The 19,671-nt window shown below is 37.3% G+C and overlaps 1 protein-coding gene and 1 pseudogene across 1 annotated transcript in view; one reads left to right on the top strand and one right to left on the bottom strand.

Moving 5' to 3' along the window:
* LOC113663787 (NACHT, LRR and PYD domains-containing protein 12-like) overlaps positions 1-19,671 on the bottom strand; it is a 631,994-nt gene that overhangs the window by 603,657 nt on the left and 8,666 nt on the right. The window contains exons 6-8 of the mRNA XM_047803868.1: positions 15,612-15,785; positions 12,224-12,397; positions 10,852-10,946 (exon numbers count right to left, since the gene is read on the bottom strand). Of these exons, the coding sequence (XP_047659824.1) occupies positions 10,852-10,946; positions 12,224-12,397; positions 15,612-15,785 (443 nt within the window). The remainder of the gene's footprint in view (positions 1-10,851; positions 10,947-12,223; positions 12,398-15,611; positions 15,786-19,671) is intronic.
* Positions 1-19,671, top strand: part of LOC113663806 — a 589,387-nt pseudogene that overhangs the window by 508,327 nt on the left and 61,389 nt on the right.

A 19,671-nucleotide genomic window follows, 5' to 3' on the forward strand; every position in this document is an offset into this window, starting at 1 on the left:
ACACACAGCTATCTTTCACTTGCAGTACTGTAGTTTACTGCATTCTTGCCCAGCTAAAAGATATGCCTGATACATCTGATGACGCTCTGACAAAGTTTGGCAAATGTTTTTGAAGTTTTTCAACTGTCTGGCACATCTTTTAAAAAAGCTGTGTTTACTTTCAAACCTGAGCCATAACCTTTCCATAACCTTATCAATGGACCAAATTTCAAAAGCAGTGCTGAATGATGGCACAAATAGTGGTGCTTGGGTTTTAGTAGAATTTCACGAAACAACATCCTTCTCAACTCCAAATATTCTTGGATCAAAATACCAAGATATGCTATCTGGTACAAGGAAATGTTCTGAGTACAAATAAGATCCAAAATGTCTTTTATCTGGAGAGCTACTGTAACTGCCATACTTCATCCTCATGGTTTTGCACTTTGTCACCAGTTTTGATTGGTGACAATCTCAAAAGGTTCCAGTTTTGAATGGCTTGCCCTGATAACGGCTCTGTCAGGGTTGACAGCACATGGTTTTGTGAATGCTTCAGAACTTTTGTACTTAAACTGCTTGATGCGCCTGTTTAAGAGAGAGTGTGTGAACCATTTTTTCTCTTTTTTATAATGCCCTTCAGGTACAGTGCTAGATCACATGACAAAAGACCTCCTTCAAAGAGGTCATGACCTAAACAAGGCGGGAGACCAGGCTGGGATACGTGAAAAGTGTATTAAAGATAGAGTTTACCTTTATTCCTCTGATGCTTTGAATGTTTTCAGCCTGGAGATCAGCAACAGCTGCATCATACATCTCTGGGGTGCTTGGAGGAAAACAGACATTCGGATCAGCCTCAAACTCATTTCTTGTGATTTCACAGTACCTGCAAAAATAATGAGAGCGGCTGAAAACTCTGTTCCTCTGTAAACCCACCTATGCAATGAGAACCCAAGTTATCACCAGCAATGCAGTAAAGACCCCCTTTTACTGTTTCTCCATCTACATTTATTCCATCTGTCTCCAAGGATTTCAGATCTGCCAACAACTCTGAGAAAACTTTGGCTACTCCAAAACACTTAGGGTCATTCTCAACACACAACAGGACTAAAAACATATTATCACTATTTGAACGCATATGAATGGATAAAATTTGCTAATGAAAGATAGACTGCAAGAACTTTGTGTGTCTTCTTAGCAGAACCCAGAGGACTCACAATTTCAAATGAATCTTGGTACAAAATCAGTTTGAGGCTTTCAGGGTTTTCATTAAAGAACTGGTGACATTCGAAATTTTGTCCATCATATAAATCCGTAAAAACCTCGGCATCAGGATCTCCAAACAGTTGATTGTGTATTCCTCCCTAAATGTGATTGTAAAAAGCTCTTCAGAGTTTCTGTCACTGGTATGTAGTTAGCATATTTTTGAGTCATGTTTTCATCCAATCCCAATGCCACTTTTCGGGGTTCTGTGTATTTCAACATTTTTGTGAATGTCTGATTTCTGGAGTATGTTGTTCTTAATTGTCCCTGATGACAGACAGAACAAATCTGACTCTAATGCAGTCACAGATTTTAGTGACCGTTTCATCTGACAGGCTCATATCATTTTTTTAAAAAGGAACTTATTTTAGTTATAGTAAAGGCTTGACCTTTCTCATGCAAATTTTGCATTTCCTCAACAATATTCTGTATAGTAGAGGCAGGAATCAGCAGCTGTCCTTGCATTTTAAGGTAAAAGAGACCAATGTTTCTGAGATAAGAATGACTATCATCCTCTGGCATATCAATGGCTGCATGAGCTGTTGGTATGGCTTCATGTGTGTTTTCTGTATCATCTGTATTGGCAATGACAAATGGGGGCTAAGGGTGAGTTTCCCTGTACATGTTATCAATACCATCTGGGGAGCTTTATGCTTCCTACACATGTGAGAAGTACATGATGACTTTTTTGTAAACACGATCGTACTACCACTTACTGGACATGATACAGACCTGCCCTCTCTAATATGATCATTTAAGTGAGACACTAGTTCTTTCACCGAAACAAGAAGTTAAATAGGTTCATTTGTGTAATAAGTAACTTTGCCTGTTTGCAAAATGTGGCTTGTTTTGAATGTTTCAGGTTTACTTTAAGTTTAACAGGGTTGTTGGAAGAAATCTTAAAGAAGAATTCTTTGGTGTGGTTGATGGGTTGTGTCCAAACTTGATGGAAATCTTCAAGGGTAAGACAGGTCGGATTGGCCAGCAGTTAGCGGAGCTACTACAACAGACAAAGGTGGGTTGATATTTGTTTTTTCTGTAATAATATTGATAGATGGTTCATTCATATTACAAAAACACATTCTGACATGCAGTGTTACTTTTACATCAGATGTAACGGGACACACACCTTCCAAAATGTTCAACTTCTGTCTCGTCAGTCCACAGAGTATTTTCCCAAAGGTCTTGGGGATCATCAAGATGTTTTCTGGCAAATCTGAGATGAGCCATTATGTTCTTTTTGCTCAGCAGTGGTTTTGCTCTTAATAATTCATGCAGACTATTTTAGCCCAGTCTCTTTCTTATGGTGAAGTCATGAACACTGGCCTTAACTGAGGCAAGTGAGGCCTGCAGTTTACTTCATGTTTTTGTGGAGTCTGTTGTGACATCTTGGATGAGTTGTCGCTCCTCTCTTGGGGTAATTTTGGTCGGCTGGCGACTCCTGGGAAGGTTCACCGCTGTTCCATGTTTTCACCATTTGTGGATAACGGCTCTCACTGTGGTTCACTGGAGTCCCAAAGCTTTAGAAATGACCTTATAACCTTTTCCAGCCTGATAGATCTCAATTAATTTCTCTGTCATTTGTTTCTGAATATCTTTGGATCTCAGCATGATGTGTAGCTTTTGAGGATTTTTGGTCTCCTTCACTTCAGTTTGTCACTCAGGTCTTATTTAAGTGATCTCTTGATTGTGAACAGGTGTAGCAGTAATCAGGCCTGGGTGTAGCTAGAGAAAATTAACTCAGGTGTGATGAACCACAGTTATGTTATGTATTTTTTTAATTTATTTTTTTTATGGGGGAATTTTGTTTTCCCTTAATGTGACAAAAGTGCGAAAAAATAAAAAACAGGAAGGCGCCCAACACTTTTTCATATATATATATCATGTATACTTATAGTTATAATATAGTTATATTACTGGATACATAACTAAAATGATTGTATAAAGGTACTTAAAATGTCTTGTATAAATATATTGAATAATAATATACATAAATACACTGTAAAAAAATAAAGAGTTGACAACTTAAAATTTCAAGGCTACTTGCTGCACAGCTTTTTTGAGTGTACTGAACTTTGGAAAAAGTTGTTCACTCAACTACAATCACTGAGTAAAGTCAAAGGTCTCATCTTTTTTCATCACCACATCTTTTAGTAATACTCTTTACATCTTATGAGTGAATGAGAGTGTGTGTGTGCCCTGTGATGGGTTGGCACTCCGTCCAGGGTGTATCCTGCCTCGATGCCCGATGACGCCTGAGATAGGCACAGGCTCCCCGTGACCCGAGAAGTTTGGATAAGCGGTAGAAGATGAATGAATGAATGAAAACGACAGATTTTCTCCTTGTTTAAATCTTTCATAAAAACGTGCTTTAAAATAAGTTTGCCCAGTGACATTATATTACTTAACTTCAGTTTCAAAACATACAGAAAAAAAGATACTTGCTTTAAACGATTGTTTTTCTCGTCCTGCACGTTTGACTGATGATCAAAATGGCGCTATCATTCCACGTGAGCTCCAACGTCCACATATACAGCGTGCATGCTCCAACCACCAAACCGACTTGTGTGCTTGTAAACTAGCATGTGTACAGTACTGTATATCCAATCAACAGCTAAAATTAAGTTGGATTAACAATTTTTGAACCAACTTACTCCCACTTGTTAAGTCAACTTTTTTTGTATTTTTTTTTTGTCCAGTTAACTAATAAAAAATAGTTATTTAAACTTTTTGTGAGTTGGATTTTTTACAGTGTACAATGTCATTATTTTTGTTGCGTAAAATTAATAGTCTAATAGTCTTCATTCATTCATTCATTTTCTACCGCTAATTTGAACTATTCTTGGGTCACGGGGATCCTGTGCCTTCTTTAAATATATAATCTATAGAAATATAATTCTTCAAAAATAAATGTATGTCTAACACAATATATAGTTACAGAAGGTATTTCTGAAGAGAAACAGTCTGAAATGTCCCTTTTATAATGGATTACTAACTGTCTCCTGACTCAGTTTTACTGACAGATATAGTGACAATAGTGAAGAGAAATAATTTAATAATACAGTAAATAATGTTAATTTATAATTAATTAATTTATTTTTATTTGGCTTAATACATTTAGTGTCTATACAGATTTTCATTTTTAAAATGTAAAGGATCATAAACATTTAGCCTTTATACTCATAAATACTGTGAATTGTTGTGTATTTATTTTGTTGTGTTCACATTTATTTAAAATGATCGTTTTGTGGTAAGTTATGGTTCTGTTGTGTAGGAGCTCACAGACCTGGGCCGGTGGCAGCAGTGGGCAGATTTGGGTCTTTCACACACAAAGTTTGATTTTTTTTATTTTAGCCAAATGAAAAATAATACAGCAAATAACAGAATGCTTTCTAACTACTTGTTGTGCAGGCAGCCTACAGCCAATGGACAAATCACAATTTGTGTTTGCTGTGCAGCAGCTAACGAATGCTCAGAATGTGACCGACATTACATTTTATTATGTTTTACAGTGTACAGTGTAAGCTGAGCTTGCTGGGAATGAACACCTCCCTCTGCAATTAGATCCTGGACTTCCTGACCTGGAAACCTCGGTCAGTCTGAATCAGGAACAGCATCTCCAGCACCACTGGATGAGAAGATCATCAGAATCTTTCTTCCATCTATCATGGATATTCATAACACACGCTGCATCTGCAAAGCCAACAGCATTGTGGACGACCCCACATACCTATCATACACACTCTTCACCCTCCTGCCGTCTGGAACAAGGTACTGCATTCAGACCCTCAGGACCAGTCAGAGCAATACTTTCATCCCTCAAGCCATCAGACTCCAAAAAACAAAACTGAACTATACTGAACACACACACACACACACACACACACACACACACACACACACACACACACATACACTCAACTGTGTGACCTACACTGAACTATACACATCAGTCACTCACTCGTTGCTGTTTTTGCACTCCACATTGCTGTTTGCACGACTCATTTCAATACCTCATCAAAGCTATTACATAAGTTTGTATATGTTTACAATTGCTCTAAAGCACAATGTACTTTATAATATACAGTACACACTTTCCAGTGCGTGTGTGTGTGTGCGTGTGTGTGTGTTTTAGGCTCATGGTGTCTTAAGTCTGTAGCCTAGTGAACCAGAGTTAATGTTGATGATAGAAACTTAGCACTTTCTTATGTTACTCTGGATAAGAGAGTCTGTCACATGCTGTAAATGTATATTTTTGTTTGTCTTAAAGTGTTTTGTTTTGTCTGTTTGCACTGTATTTTGTCTCACACTGCTGCATTTGGTTGCACACGTTGCACTTTATGTGACTAGGACTTACAGCAAGTCCTTATGTCTGTGTTGTTTTCTGTAGCTTTATGTTGTTGTATGTAACACCATGGTTCTGGAGAAATAGTTTCATTTTACTTTGTACTGCATCAGATATATATGGTTAAAATGACAATAAAAGCTTCTTGACTTGACTTGAGCTGAAACCTAGGTGTAAAATACCACAGGACACTTACAATATGAAGTGATGAAAATGAATATCAGGTTTTTAATGTTATGGCATTGGAGTCTCTCTTCTCTCTATCATAGACATTTACACCACACGCTGCATCCGCAAAGCCAACAGTGTTCTGGATGATGTAACACACCCCTCAAACATACACATACTCCTCACACACACTCTTTACCCCACACACACCTCACCCCACACACCCCTCAAACATACACATACTCCTCACACACACTCTTTACCCCACACACACCTCACCCCACACACCCCTCAAACATACACACACTCCTCACACACACTCTTTACCCCACACACACCTCACCCCACACTACCCTCAAACATACACACACTCCTCACACACACTCTTTACCCCACACACACCTCACCCCACACACCCCACAAACATACACACACTCCTCACACACACTCTTCACCCCACACACACCTCACCCCACACACCCCTCAAACATACACACACTCCTCACACACACTCTTTACCCCACACACACCTCACCCCACACTACCCTCACACACACACACACACACTCTTCATCTCACACTCCCCTCAAACACACGCACACTACTCACACACACTCTTTACCCCACACTACACCTCACATACACTCTTCACCCCACACTACCCTCACACACACAACCTTCACCCCTCACACACACTCTTCATCCCACACTCCCCTCACACACACACACTTCACCACACACACCCCTCACACACTATATTCACCCCACACACAATATTCACCTCACACACAATATTCACCCCACACACAATATTCACCCCACACACCCCTCACACACACTCTTCACCCTCCTGCCATCTGGAAAAAAGGTAGCGAACCATTCGGGCCTCATGGCCAGACTGTGTAACAGTTTCTTTTCACAAGCCATCAGACTGAACTGTACTGAGCACAACACACACACACACAACTGTATGGACTGTATTGATCTGCAGCAAATACACTGTCCTGTATTTTTTGTCTGCACTGTCTTTAGTCCTGTCTGTCTTGTTCTACACTGTATGCACCAGGTTGCACATATGCACTTTATGTGGCTAGGACTAACTTACTAAGTCCTTAGTTCTTTGTTTTATGTAGCACCATGATCCTGGTGGAACGTTGTCTCATTTCACTGTGTACTGTAACTGTATATGTGTAGCGTCTGGTACCGGTCATTTTAGATTTCATGTCCCAGGCACCCCAAACTTCAACATCTACTGTTCAATTAACCGATGACCACTCAGTTTTTACGATTTTATTGAGGGCTACACTCCACAGCGTCACACACCCACAACTGGCTCCAGAATGTCTGGAGCCTACACAAAGACCAGATAACCCCATGCGGCTTATTAGGGGCCCGCAAACAGAACATACACACACACACACACACACACACACACACACACACACACACACACACACACACACACACACACACACACAACACAATGAGACATTCCTTTTACTAATAAAACCTGAAGATAAGGTACTCTAAGGTTCTCATCCTTATAACCCCTTTTGTAATGTGTTCTTTTTTTAAGGCTTGCCTGACTTAAAATTATTTGCTCCTTACTTTCCTGACAAGGGTGTATTTTATTCATGTGTCAGAAAACAACATTGTATTTTAAAATCCGTTATACTCTAATTACTGATCATGGCATGTTAATGTATACCTGTTTTAATGCTGTATGCCCCTTTAAGGTCTGATGTCAGAATGTATACGAAGCTATCATTTTCTTTTTACTTTCCTAATGAAAGTGCATCTTGTTTTATGTTTCATTTTTGTTTCTTTGCCTTTATAAGAACACAATAGCGTATTAACATCAGTTACCCTTCGATTACGGATCTATGTATGTAATGTACCGCTGCCTTCATACCGTCATTACCCTTCATGTATAGTATCCAAATGACCACAAAATTATCGGTTACTCATTTTTCAAACACTGGTGTATTTTATTTGAGCACGAAAGGCGCCATACCGTCTTAATACACCCTGGATCAAACTTTAAAGTCATCTAAAAATAGCTAAATCACGCCCACAGACACCTGAAACAAAGGGAGTTTTTCCCTCCAAAACCTTGACCGAAGTATTGGTCATCTCCCCAAAGATGGGTGGAGTTCTCGACCTTTAAATTGTCACAAACACCACTAATCTGTGGTCAGACTTTCGGAACAGCTTCAAGATGACTCCATCTTCCTTCAAAGAAGTTCCAGCAAGCTTCACGTCCAAGAACGACAACTGCTCTGATCTTCAGGAGAACTTGGAAGAACGTCTGACCCCACCCTAACTGACTTTTCAGAGATTTCTCTGTTGCATCCGGACTCTTGTTCAGTAAGCCAATGCAAGTAACCGTTTCCTTTACCAACCAATTTAGATGCGTAATTTTAAGTAGGAATCTTTCATTGAATCTTAAGGTGAATTTAAGTTTCTGTGACGATTTCCCAGTTAGGGTGTGATTAATTTTTGAGTCTAAGCTTGCCATCCCTTTCCTTCCTGTCTGTAGTTTCTTCTTTCCAGTCTCTTCCTCCCTTTCCCCAGTTTTAATTTCTTTTTGTTTTATTTTATTTTAATCTTCGTTTTCCCTATTTCTTTTGTTTGTTTGTGTAGTTAGTTTATGTTGTGTTTGTCTCATTCATTAAATGCCATATTTTTGTGCCAAATAAGTGGTTGTCTCTGAGTATCGCTCACAAATTAAGGTACCTGCAACACCGGGTCTGAACTACATGCTCTATTGAGTTAATTTAATTTAAATTACGGTATAGAGTAAAAAGGGAGTGAACCTTCCTAGGCCGGGAAGATACCTCCTTCATAGAATTAATAAAGGTACGCGGCCTGTTCGGTGGACGAACAGACCAAATAAGTGTAACGTTAATTCCAGTACCGTTAATTTCAACTTAAGTTAAAATATTTTGAGTCACTATAACATTACAATTACTCATAAATATTTACCTTGCTTCGCGAGACAAAATCGCTACATATGATTGTAATAAAAGTTTCTTTACTAAAAAAATAAAATTTGATTTGATTTGACTTGAATTGACATAATAGCTTATTTTTATCAAGCTGTGTTTTACCCACCAGCACACAGTCGATGTTTCCCCCTATGGTTTTGCACATGACTGTAGCTGGATGCATGACTGAGAAGGAGCAGTGCTTGTGGAGGATAAACTGAAATTAGCTGTATCTCCTGATGTGCTAGCAACAGACACACAGGCAGCACTAGTATTGCTTTATAGGCTTAATAACAAGACATTGCTCAATACATCAAGTTGTAACAACAGTAGAATAAATGTAATTGGTTGTTTAAATGTATGCTTGTAAATGTAATTGTTGGTTAAATTATGAGTATTCATTAGCTGCTGAACAGCAAACAAATTGAAAATAATTATATTAATAATAATTCCACTACTGACTAAAACAGATGAGAGGGAAGCAGGTAAAAAACAGACTGATACACAACAGAAAGAAGGAGTTTGTGCTCATATTCACTCATTCCCAGGTGAGTCTCCTCATAAAGGTGCAGTCTAAAATGTCTGAGATTAAACAGAACCCAGTTTGGGTCGATTCTGAACTCCAGCACTGGGTACAATGTGGACTGATCCAGTGGGAGTTGTTTTAACTCAGCAACGTTGTGTTATAATGTTAACCCTACATGTTATAGTGATTTATTTTTATTACAAACATGTTTCTCTCCAGAAGTACATTCTGTAACTATATATTGTGTTAGATATACATTTATTTTTGAAGAACTATATTTATATAGATTATATATTTGAAGAACAAAAATTGTTTTTTCTACAGAATATTCTACAGAATTATCTATACATAATATTAATTTTACACAACAAAAATAATGACACTGTATTTATGTATTTTATTCTTTATAAATGTATGATGTATTTCTACAAGACATTTTAAGTACCTTTATACAATATAATTTTAGTTATGTACCCAGTAATATAGCTATAAGTATACATGTGTAAAAAGTGTAAATTATATCACAATAATACACAAATAATAAATCACACAAACAGTAAAATGAACAGGGTTCAGCTCGAGTTCATGTGGGTTTTCACCTGCTGTTACAAATAATCCCTCAGGTTTTTATGGGATTGAGGTCCAGGGAATTTTATCCAGGGATCAGAGGTCATTATAAACTCAGTGTAGAATTGTGTTTAGTCTGATTCACTGTACACGATGAACACACACTTCTCACGTCTCTGTGTGTGTTTAATGTGTTGGAACTAAATGAGTGATGTGTTAATAAACATGTTCTCTATTCTCCATCATGGTAATGCAGGAACACTGGAGTCTTCATCACACACAGATATTCATTAGAAGCTGAATATGAAAGAAAAAGATGTGAATTAATCAGCACAAAGTGGACTGTGGTACTTCATGACCAACAGCATGTAATCATCTCTGCTCCAACAGAAACATCATCATCTCCTGTTTATAATGAATCATTCAACATTTCTTCATTCTTACTAACATCTGTGTTCTAACATTTAACTAGAACAAATGAGAACTTCCACAAGTTCTAACAGGATAATGAGCAGATCTTTACCCATCACATCACTGCTCTTATCCAATCACAGGAGCTTTTTTATATAACAAACACTACTGTGTCATTTAGATCTTGTTCTACATTTATATTTAAGTGCAGACTTTAAGAACAAACTCAGGTGAATTTTACAGGAATGACAGAAGACACAATGTTCATTAACAATCACTCTCATCAACTCATTGGTGACTTTTTGTAGACTGTCTGAATCCCTGTTTTCTGCCTTCACATGAATTTTACATCAACACACTTTACTGAACACAAAACAGCATTAAAGAGAATCGTTAGAAAAATCCTGATTAAACAGAATATAGTGACATTTTCTAACCTGATAATGTGAAAGTTATTGAAGAGAAATGTGATGTGTATCAATGTGTAATGATAATGAGGGTAAACTTTTATTAACAGGTCATTACTCACCACAGTGTCTGTAGTTTGTAATGTTCATCATCCTTAAGATCAGACAGCAGCTTCTTTCCTGAGTCTCCTAGTTTATTACAGGACAGATCCAGATCTCTCAGGTGTGAGGGGTTTGATCTCAGAGCTGAAGTCAGAGCAGCACAGCCTTCATCTGAGACACCACAATTATACAACCTTTATAGAGACACAATGACACACTCTTCACTGGTTGTACACAGGGACGTTTCTAGTGTTTAATCACTTTGATCTATTTTTGTATTTTTTTTGCAAAAACACCAACAACAGGAAATACAAAACAGGAAGTCGTCATTCATCTAAATCCACATTCACATACTACTCATTAACACGGTGATAAGTGTTAGTCTGGTAGTTACATCTCCTCAGTCCTCAGATACAATGTGGGATTATTAATTATCATCTGACTGCAAGTCCACATTTCTACTGAGAAAAGTGAAAAAAGGAGCACGGTGGTGGTGGTGGTGGTGGTGGGGGGGGGCAATGATGGGTGTAGCTTATGGTGGGCGGGGCTTATGACTGAAGGGTACAGGATATTTTCACTTCAGCTAACATTACAATCAGTCTTCATGTTTTAAATCATGATGTAAATATTAATGTGTGATGAAGATGAAGCCTATTTTCAGACATATCTACTGTAATCTACATCATCAGACACTGATTTATCAGGAACATTTTACTGGGGCTCGAGTGTCGACCCTGACTGTAGACAGTGTGTATTATTGTGGACTGAGTAACACACACTTTACAGACCAGGACAACACATACGACTAGAACTTGGACTTTTTCTGAACTTTCATACACAACACTGAGACATCAGACAGATTTTATTTTACACAGAACATATTTCATATATTGCAGTATTTAACACATCTGAACTTTATTAAAACACTCACATTGTTCTGCCACTGATCCATATTCACATTTATTTTTACACTCCATTAAACTGATTCTTACATTTCTATTTGTTACATCTATTCTATTTTTATTCTATTTTCTTTTTTATTATTCTATTTTATTTTATGTTTAAATCACAAACAGATTAAAAACATGTCACTACGTGTCGTACTGTGTATGGTTGTGTATGTGAGAAATAAAATATTAATGTAAATGTTTTCTGTAACTTTTCTCTGCTTCACATCTCAACAAAATCTCTGTTTTAATCCGAGTTCACATGAACAGATCTTTCTTGAGAAGATCAGACTGTCAGTAATCAGACCTAAAACAGGGTCAGACTCTAATTAGTTTTTGGAGAAGTTGTTAGTTCATTGTTGTATTTTTTAAACCCAGACAGTGAAAGTGTAAATGGTTTATTCAGTATTGACAAGAACAACTGTGACTGTGTTTTATTTATACACAATGTGTTTATCTATTATTACGACCTGGATGAAGATTAGACCATTATTTATTATTAATGTTTTAATAGATGATCTTACCACAGTGTCACCAGTTTACAGTGAGGATTCTCCAGTACAGCAGAGAGACTCTTCACTCCTGAGTCTCCTAGTTTATTACAGGACAGATTCAGTTCTCTCAGGTGTGAGGGGTTTGATCTCAGAGCTGAAGTCAGAGCAGCACAGCCTTCATCTGAGACACCACAATCCCACAACCTGTATAGAGACACAATGACACACTCTTCACTGGTTGTACACAGGGACATTTCTAGTGTTTAATCACTTTGATCACAGGCACACAAGAATTTTACAGAAACCTGAAAACACAGATTTTTTTTTATTTGGTATTTATCATTTTTTATTCTCATTTATTCATTCGTTTGTTTGTTTGTTTGTTTGTTTGTCATCATATAATGTAAGAAACATGAATGTAACTTTGAGCTGCAGATCATTTTATTATTTCAGTTTTACATTTTATTTCACTGTAAAGATCTTTACTACAATTACACATGTAAACTTTTTTAGCTAAACAACCTTAAATCCACAACTAGTATTTTTGTAAGAAAACTAACTAACTAGTCGTCTAAATGAATAAATCACTTCAAAAAGCTTTCACTGATGACTAAATCACATCCAGTTTTAGAAGATTTTAGAAATGAGAAGAGAAAAGAAAAGCTTCTTTTAGCAGTTAACAATTTAACATTATTGATCAAATCTGTGGCAAATAAATCAGATGTGTAAAACAGGAAGTCGTCATTCATCTAAATCCACATTCACATACTACTCATTAACACAGTGATAAGTGTTAGTCTGGTAGTTACATCTCCTCAGTCCTCAGGTACAATGTGGGATTATTAATTATCATCTGACTGCAAGTCCACATTTCTACTGAGAAAAGTGAAAAAAGGTGCACAGTGAGGGGGCGGGGCACAGTGAGGGGTGGGGCACAGTGAGCGGCGGGGCACAGTGATAGGGTGGGACATGGAGGTGTCAAAGTGATGGGCGGAACACATCTATGGGCGTGGTTTACGATGGGCGGAGCTTAAGACTGAAAGGTACAGTACAGGATATTTTCACCTTGGCTAACATTACAATCAGTCTTCATGTTTTAAATCATGATGAAAATATTCATGTTTGATGACCCTGCTGAAAATCCATCATTAATTCCATGCTGGTCCAGGCTAGTTTTTACTGGTTCATGCTGGTATAGTGCTGGTATAGTATAATGCTGGTATAGTGCTGGTATAGTATAGTACTGGTATAGTATAGTGCTGGTATAGTGCTGTTATAGTGCTGGTATAGTATAGTGCTGGTATAATGCTGGTATAGTATAGTGCTGGTATAGTATAGTGCTGGTATAGTATAGTGCTGGTATAGTATAGTGCTGGTATAATGCTGGTATAGTATAGTGCTGGTATAGTGCTGGTATAGTATAGTGCACTATACTATACCAGCATTATACCAGCACTATACTGTACCAGCACTATACTATACCAGCACTATACTGTACCAGCACTATACTGTACCAGCACTATACTGTACCAGCACTATACTATACCAGCACTATACTATACCAGCATTATACCAGCACTATACTATACCAGCACTATACTATACCAAAACTCAAAAAGCTTTGAATAACAAAGAATAAAAACATTTAAAAATCGTTCGTTAGGGATTAAAGTGTCTCCACAAATAAATTTATAGTAATACCAACAAATGTTGTCTTCCCAGCTCCATGAGGGAAGCAGCATATAAATCATACAGAATGATGGTTTTTGAAAGATATAATCCATTTGTCTCAATTAAGAAGTAGTTAAGTTTAGTAAAGTGATAATGTGAAGAGATATTACCCAGCATCAGCGTTGCTATGCACCCTTCAAAAGCAACTATGTTCACAAAGGTAAATGTAGTTCCTGCACTTTCCAAAAATAAACCTCACAATGTTTTCGACTACATTATATACCTTACAGTGTTTATAGACATTAGTATAAGTGCACGTGTTCCAGATCATCATGTTTTTGCCACCGTAATTAGGATTTTGTTTTGGGGTAAATAAAAAGCTTCGGCTTCTACACGACGTATCTGCTGATCACTGGGAATCAGAATGTTTACATACGTGAGGTACCTGGATGACGGCCGCACGGCGGTTGTTTTAACTAGCGAAATTAAGGACTTTAACTATGACATGTTTGACCAAACTCAGGTTTATTGGGTACGATGGAAGCAAGACTTCTTCAGGGCACAAATACTAATTCTTAAAGGTCTGTAACTTAAGCAGTAGCTGTTTTATCGTAACTCGTTCACTGCACAATATAAACAAATGAGTGATATACAGTAGTTTTGTTTCTTATTTTGTTTCTATCATTTTTCAGAGAATAAAGAAGACGCAGGAGTTGTCTAAAGGCAAACGACTCTGGGTAGCACCTCTTAAAAAAAACATGGTCATCACCACCACATACTACTTGTTACTCACTAAAAGAGAGAACGGAAGCTAAGATCTAAAATGTTGTAAAGGTTATATTGTGTAACGTTATTTGTGCATGTGTGTATATTACAGTGTGATGGCAAATGTCATTGTCCAATAAATATTTTAAACAAACACACACACACACACATATATGTATGTATGTATATAAGAAAGCCGTGTAAATGATAGGAATATCCAGAATGTTTTTCTTTATTAAAAAGTGAATTGGAAATGTGATATGTAACAAATGGGTTTTGTTGTGGTCTTGCTGGGATTATACTAGCATCATAGACAACATATGTTGACCAGCACACCACCATCCCAGGCTGATCCAGCATGCAAAACATACCTTATGCTGTTTTTTTTAGCAGGGAAGACGAAGCCTATTTTCAGACATATCTACTGTAATCTACATCATCAGACACTGATTTATCAGGAACATTTTACTGGGGCTCGAGTGTCGACCCTGACTGTAGACAGTGTGTATTATTGTGGACTGAGTAACACACACTTTACAGACCAGGACAACACATAAGACTAGAACTTGGACTTTTTCTGGACTTTCATACACAACACTGATACATCAGCCAGATTTTATTTTACACATAAATAAAATGTGAGAAATAAAATATAAATGTAAACATATACACATCCTGTATTAATAAAACACAGTCACAGCTGTTTTAATCCGAGTTCACATGAACAGATCTTTCTTGAGAAGATCAGACTGTCAGTAATCAGACCTAAAACAGGGTCAGACTCTAATTAGTGTTTGGAGAAGTTGTTAGTTCATTGGTGTATTTTTTAACCCCAGACAGTGAAAGTGTAAATGGTTTATTCAGTATTGACAAGAACAACTGTGACTGTGTTTTATTTATACACAATGTGTTTATCTATTATTACGACCTGGATGAAGATTAGACCATGATTTATTATTAATGTTTTAATATATGATCTTACCCCAGTGTCTCCAGTTTACAGTGAGGATTCTCCAGTACAGCAGAGAGACTCTTCACTCCTGAGTCTCCTAGTTTATTAAAGGACAGATCCAGCTGTCTCAGGTGTGAGGGGTTTGATCTCAGAGCTGAAGACAGAGCAGCACAGCCTTCATCTGAGACACCACAATCACACAACCTGTATAGAGACACAATGACACACTCTTCACTGGTTGTACACAGGGACGTTTCTAGTGTTTAATCACTTTGATGTATTTATTTTTATTTTTTATTTTTTTTGCAAAACACCAAGAAAGATTTTATTCATTTAAGTTATTTATTTATAATCATATAATGTAAGAAACATGAATGTAACTTTGAGCTGCAGATAATTTTATTAAAAAACCTTAAATGAAACAATCCCCCCAATGAGCGCACACAAACACACACACACACACACACACACACACACACACACACACACACACACACACACACACAAACACACACACACACACACACACACACACACACAGCAGATTCACCACTCCATAAGATTGTGTCACGTGTCAACATTGGTGTTTATGGACACTTAATATAGTGTACATGATATTTAAAGTCTATCAGATCAAACACAGGATATTTTTATTTAAACATTTCAGGCTATGATGTTAAATCATGAAGGAAAATCCAACTAATGGTATTAGATAAAATATTGTTTTAATATGCAGTATTATATCATATATTATTAAATAAATGCATTGAGTGTTTTAATTGGAGTTAAAATGACTTTGTGTTGGTGTTGCCCCATGTACTCCTAAACCAACTGCAGTTCTGTTCTTCAGCTCTCAGATGAGTCCAATCTCCACTCTGACACTGTTCTCCAGTGTAAACACAAACTGTAACACATTTCATCTTATTATATCCTCTGATTACAGTGTAGGAGTTTCAGGGGTAAAGACACAGTGTGGTGTCTGTTTCAGAGAAGATAAAGTCTTTATTAAACTAGTCTGTTACACGACTAAACACCACATAGAAATGTTACTGAGCAACGTCACTCAATGAAGCTTCTTAAAGCAGCAGCTCCTAGTGAGTGACAACTGGGGTTTATTAATAATTCTAACATTATAACAGAGTTTATGTAGGTGGGCCAGGACTCCACATGGGTGGGACCAGGACCCTGGAGCTTCACCTGTTATATTATATTATTATATTATTTACAATTATTGATATAAAATTTTTATTGAGTTGCAAAAGTTTTGCTGGCTTTAAAAATAATTAATCTTTTTAATTTTTAGATTTTTTCTCTTATTTACTCTTTTATTTCTTTATTTAATTGCTAAGTGATTCTGTAGAAAACTCATCACTTAATGACTAATGTATTTGTTCTGAATGTTGTAGTGTTACAGAACATTTCAGGTGAAAAACAACACTGTATATAACTGCTGCTTTTAGTGAGTTATTGTGACGCTCAGAGAGATGATCTTACTTCAGTGTCTCCACTTTACAGTGAGGATTCTCCAGTCCAGCAGAGAGAGTCTTCACTTCTGAGACTCCGAGTTTATTCCCAGACAGATTCAGTGTTTTCACAGTCAGATGAAGTTCTCTCAGATTGGAGGTTTCTGATCTGAGCGCTGAGACCAGAGATGACCAACTTTTTACTCCAAGTGAATCACAGCTGATACTAAAGGAAATAAAATAAAACATAGTGAACTCACACAAATGATCAAACACGTCCTCAAAGCTTTCACTGAACCTTCTTATTTTTATAAATACTGAAAGTACAAACAGCAGTTAGACAATATGGTTAAAGTGACACTGCAGTCCACATCTACATCTAAAATGGGTAAAGTTAGTGTTTAACTACAGCTAACTAACTAGTATCTAGAGTAATCTATTAATAAACATGGTATTAGCTTCCACTGTTACACTGATGACACACAGCTATATGTTTCAGCTCAGTCAGATGTGAGACACCAGTTTAATAAGACTGAAGATTGTGTGAAGGACATCAGACAGTGGACACTTACTAACTTCCTCCTGTTTAACTCTGACACACAGAAGATCTTGTACCAGGACCACAGACAGTCAGAAGTAAGCTTTCTGATTACAGAGTAACTCTGGATGGTCTTTCTATTTCATCATGTGCAGCAGTAAAAGACCTCGGTGTGATTATTGATACCGGTCTCTCATTTGAAGCTCACATATATAATACCACAATGTTAGCCTTCTTTATCTCAGTAATATTACTAAGATAAGAAATATGATGTAATTACATGATGCAGAAACACTAGTTCATGTATCTGTTACCTCTAGGTTGGATTATTGTAATGCTTTACTGTCTGGATGTTCCAGTAGGAGCATAAACAAGCTCCAGTTAGTCCAGAACACAGCAGCTAGAGTCCTAACTAGAACCAGAAGATATGAACATATCACCTCTATCTGATCCACATTGCACTGAAATGTAAGTAATGTCAGACTAATGAATGTTAAGTTGAAGCTCAGCAGCCTGTTGACTTTAAGATAAATCACTGCTCATGTGATCAAAACCTCCATCACATACAACACTTTCCAGAACTGCAGCAGCTCAGACCATCAGAACCAGTGAAGAAATAATGATGAGGAGGTTTTTTGTGTAAAATATTAGAGGGTCAGAATGAGATGGAGACAGATGGTGAGACTGAACGCTCAGAATCAGCTTAGGCAGATCTTGGTAATGTTCTACTGATCAGGACATGATCATGTGTTGTAATGTAGCTGATGATTGACAATGTTTTGCTTTCTTCAGTTTCTGTGTTTGAATCATGTTTATAAAAACTCAGTGTAACAATGATCAGGGTCCTTCCTCTCGCATGCTTTATGAGGAGTGTTGGGTCCTGTTACACAGCAGTACAAGTAAATTGTGAACCTTTTAACTCTTGTCTGTGATTCTCTCAACGCTTCCACAACATGAGCCACTTGGTTATAATCTGACCAGAAGTAACTACAGAGAATTCTCTTTAGGAATCAGACTGACATTAGCTAAAATCTTATCATGTAGTGTTATAGATTAGCATTAAAGGGAGCACTTTTCAGCTAAATGAACACTTTCTAATCAGACATGAACGTTATCACACAGGTTCATGCTAAACTTAGTGACAATAATCTATTAGAATCCTTTCAGTCTGGGTTCTGTACTAAACACAGTATGGAAACTGCTTTAGTGAAGGTCACTAATGATCTCCTGATGGCTGCTGATGCTGAACTCTTAACTATTCTTGTCCTGTTAGATTTAAGTGCTGCCTTTAATACAGTTTCACACATTAAAATAATGTGGTTTATAAAATTTTTTTATATATTTTATATGTCCACAAAACGTGACTCTGCTCTTCCACACTCCTGTCTCACCAAATGATGCTTAAATGAAATAAACCCTTGGTTTCCTCCAACTTTCTCAAAGGTTCTCCTTATAGGTTCAAAATCTACCCTGTCCAAGTCCAACAGTCTCTCACTTCATATTGATGCTTGCTCCTGCCTCTAGAGTCTTCCTTCTCTGTCTCTAGTTATGTCGCTTTGTAGAAGCCAACATTCTGTTTTCCTATTTAAGCTTAGACAAAAATTTATCAGGGCTTTCGAGCCACATGCACCAAATTCGTATATGTCCTAGACCCTGGTCTGAAGATTGTTGTTATTACTTTTCTAAGCAATCCAAGTACCGGTACTTCCGGTACCGGGTCTCAAAATGGCGTTTTTCCCCCATAGACTCCCATTATAAAGTATGGAGGTTTATAACTCGGCGTGATACTCTGAACAAAGTTTTAAATTGGTGTACCGACTGGCCTTCCGGTTGTGCCGCAGCCCCGCCCCCAAAATATGCAAAATCCATAAACTTTTTACAACATGGACATGTGACATATCAAAACACTCAGAACAATGAGGGGAACTGCCTCATGGGTATTCTGATGATGTCACATACTCGTCTCCACTTGCCTCCAAATGTTTTGGCACCCTAGCGCTCCACTAGATTTCATAAGTTTTATGTCCACTTGCCTCCAAAAAGCACCAGCCTTTGCGAATACTTACCTCGTCAAAGCCAACAAGTTTGT

The sequence above is a fragment of the Tachysurus fulvidraco genome, chromosome 19 (genome assembly GCF_022655615.1).
Source record: "Tachysurus fulvidraco isolate hzauxx_2018 chromosome 19, HZAU_PFXX_2.0, whole genome shotgun sequence".
Classification (NCBI taxonomy): Eukaryota; Metazoa; Chordata; class Actinopteri; order Siluriformes; family Bagridae; genus Tachysurus; species Tachysurus fulvidraco.